General features: G+C 34.1%; 1 protein-coding gene across 1 annotated transcript; it reads left to right on the top strand.

The window, feature by feature from the left end:
* Positions 1-580: 580 nt before the first annotated feature.
* Positions 581-1,068, top strand: LOC133333935 (uncharacterized). The gene is made up of 2 exons (XM_061542248.1): positions 581-856; positions 913-1,068. Exons 1-2 carry the CDS (start codon positions 581-583, stop codon positions 1,066-1,068), a joined length of 432 nt encoding a protein of 143 aa, XP_061398232.1.
* The last annotated feature ends 967 nt before the right edge of the window (positions 1,069-2,035 follow it).

Here is a 2,035-nt window from a genome sequence, read left to right on the forward strand (position 1 = left end):
TGTTATTGCGTGATGTGGTATATGAAGGGGCATTATTGTCGATGATTGTTTTTGCTCGTTTCATTTCAAGAGGTAGTTGAAATTTGCATATTCCCCCCAATACTCTCTCCACATTATGGAGTTTTTCTTTCATGGAATAAAAATATCCCCTTTGGAGCCGCTTGTTATTATTGGGTATTTATTTTTGTAATTTTTTTCGTCGAATAAATAATTATTTTAATATCCTGAATATTTGTACAATAATTTTTAACAAATCAAAAACAATTAAATATACATTCAAAATGCATTACCCAAAAAATATTGACTAATAACCCAAATATGTTCAGTCGTATAGATAATTATTTAATATTTTGTCTCAAGCAAAATTTAAAACAGTTCCCAATCGAATTCGAAGAAAAAATGTTGCCAAATTGGTTGAAAATTTTTATTGGATTTCAAATGTTCCTATTAGCTGAAGTAAGTATGAGTTTCAATGTTGAAACTCATTTTTATGAAAACTTCTCTCCGTTTGCGGTAGGCCTCCAGACGACCATTTTTTATAGAATTCTATAATGTCAGCTGTCACAATGATGGCCGCATTATGACGCAAAACATTTGCCACCTAACCAAATTGCCCTCGAATCGTTATATCGTTGATCAGACCATGGAATTTAGTCGTAATATGAATGAGAATATCCGACTTCGTTTTACGGTACGTTACAAAATGTCCATGGCCCCGAAGGAAAACACATTCTCGAACGTCACCATGGGTCTTTGTGAATTGCTGGATGATAGAGTTTCAACAATTTTGCTGCGCTCCGTTCTTGAGGAGCTACGAAAATCAAGCAATTTACCCTATGCATGTCCATTGGAAAAGGTGAGTAAATTATTTTCGTATTTTATTTTGATATGTAATATTTGTTAATTTTTCAGAACTATCTCTACAAATTGGAAAATTTCTCATTAACCGAATCGATGTTCCCACCTTATACACCAATTGTGAATTTTAAATTTCGTGTGGAAATGTTTGAGAAACAAAATCAGATATTGGGTTCATTGGAGACTCAAGGAGCAACCATAAAGAAATAAAATATAAACGAATTTATTATTATACCTTTCAAAAACTAAAACCAGTAAAGAAAGTAGTAAAGTCGGACTGGGCCGACTATAAGATACCCTTCACCACTTTGGGTATATTCTACATATGTATCCTAACAGACGCCGCGTTTTTGTTATATATCTATATCTGTATCGATTTCAGGGAAAAACGTTGTGGGAAAAACGGAAATTAGTCTCGGGCAAGTTTCCCTGAAATCGGTACAGATATAGATATATAACAAAAACGCGTCGTCTGTTAGGATACATATGTAGAATATACCCAAAGTGGTGAAGGGTATCTTATAGTCGGCCCAGTCCGTCTTTCAGTACGTTGTGTCAATCGGCCTAGTTATGGATCTTTTCACAAAGCTTAGCAACATCATACTAGACTTAACTCAGTACCCCATACAAAAATTCGTGCAAATCGAAAGATATTAAGGGCCTTTGGGCACCAATTACCTAAAATCGGATGAAAATATATATGGGAGCTATATCTAAATCTGAACCGATTGTCACGAAACTTTGCACACATCATTCTAGACTTAATTCAATACGCTCTGCCAAAATTCGAGCAAATCAAAACATTTCCAGGGTTTTTAGTGGACAATTTATCTAAAATCGGGTGAAGCTAGAGTAACTTCGGGTAATGTGGACCACCATTTTCTTTTTTGATATTGTGGGCGTAACAACGGTAAAAAATAAAAACAAATTGTTTTCACAGCATGGTAGATTTGTTGGCTAATTATATTCCAGGTCAAAAATTATATATATTTGTCCATAAAAATGTTATTGCATTATATTTCAAAAAGCTCTAAACTGCGAATAAAAATAACTTGGCGGGTAATGTGGACCAGTATGTGTGGGTAATGAGGATCAGTAAGTTAAAGGTAGGTTGTGGATTGGTTGTGATAAATTTCAATTTATTGCACTCCAGGGTAACAATAAATGCAAAAATAAA

This window comes from Musca vetustissima, unplaced genomic scaffold (assembly GCF_032173495.1).
Source record: "Musca vetustissima isolate MV318-11 ecotype Yass unplaced genomic scaffold, APGP_CSIRO_Mvet_v1 utg26967, whole genome shotgun sequence".
NCBI classification, from domain to species: domain Eukaryota; kingdom Metazoa; phylum Arthropoda; class Insecta; order Diptera; family Muscidae; genus Musca; species Musca vetustissima.

What these genes read in the sequence shown, in the direction of transcription:
- LOC133333935 (XM_061542248.1), top strand. Translation starts at nt 581, where the DNA reads ATGACGCAAAACATTTGCCACCTAACCAAATTGCCCTCGAATCGTTAT. An exon ending in ATGCATGTCCATTGGAAAAG is followed by an intron (nt 857 to 912) that starts GTGAGTAAATTA and finishes TTAATTTTTCAG; the next exon opens with AACTATCTCTACAAATTGGA.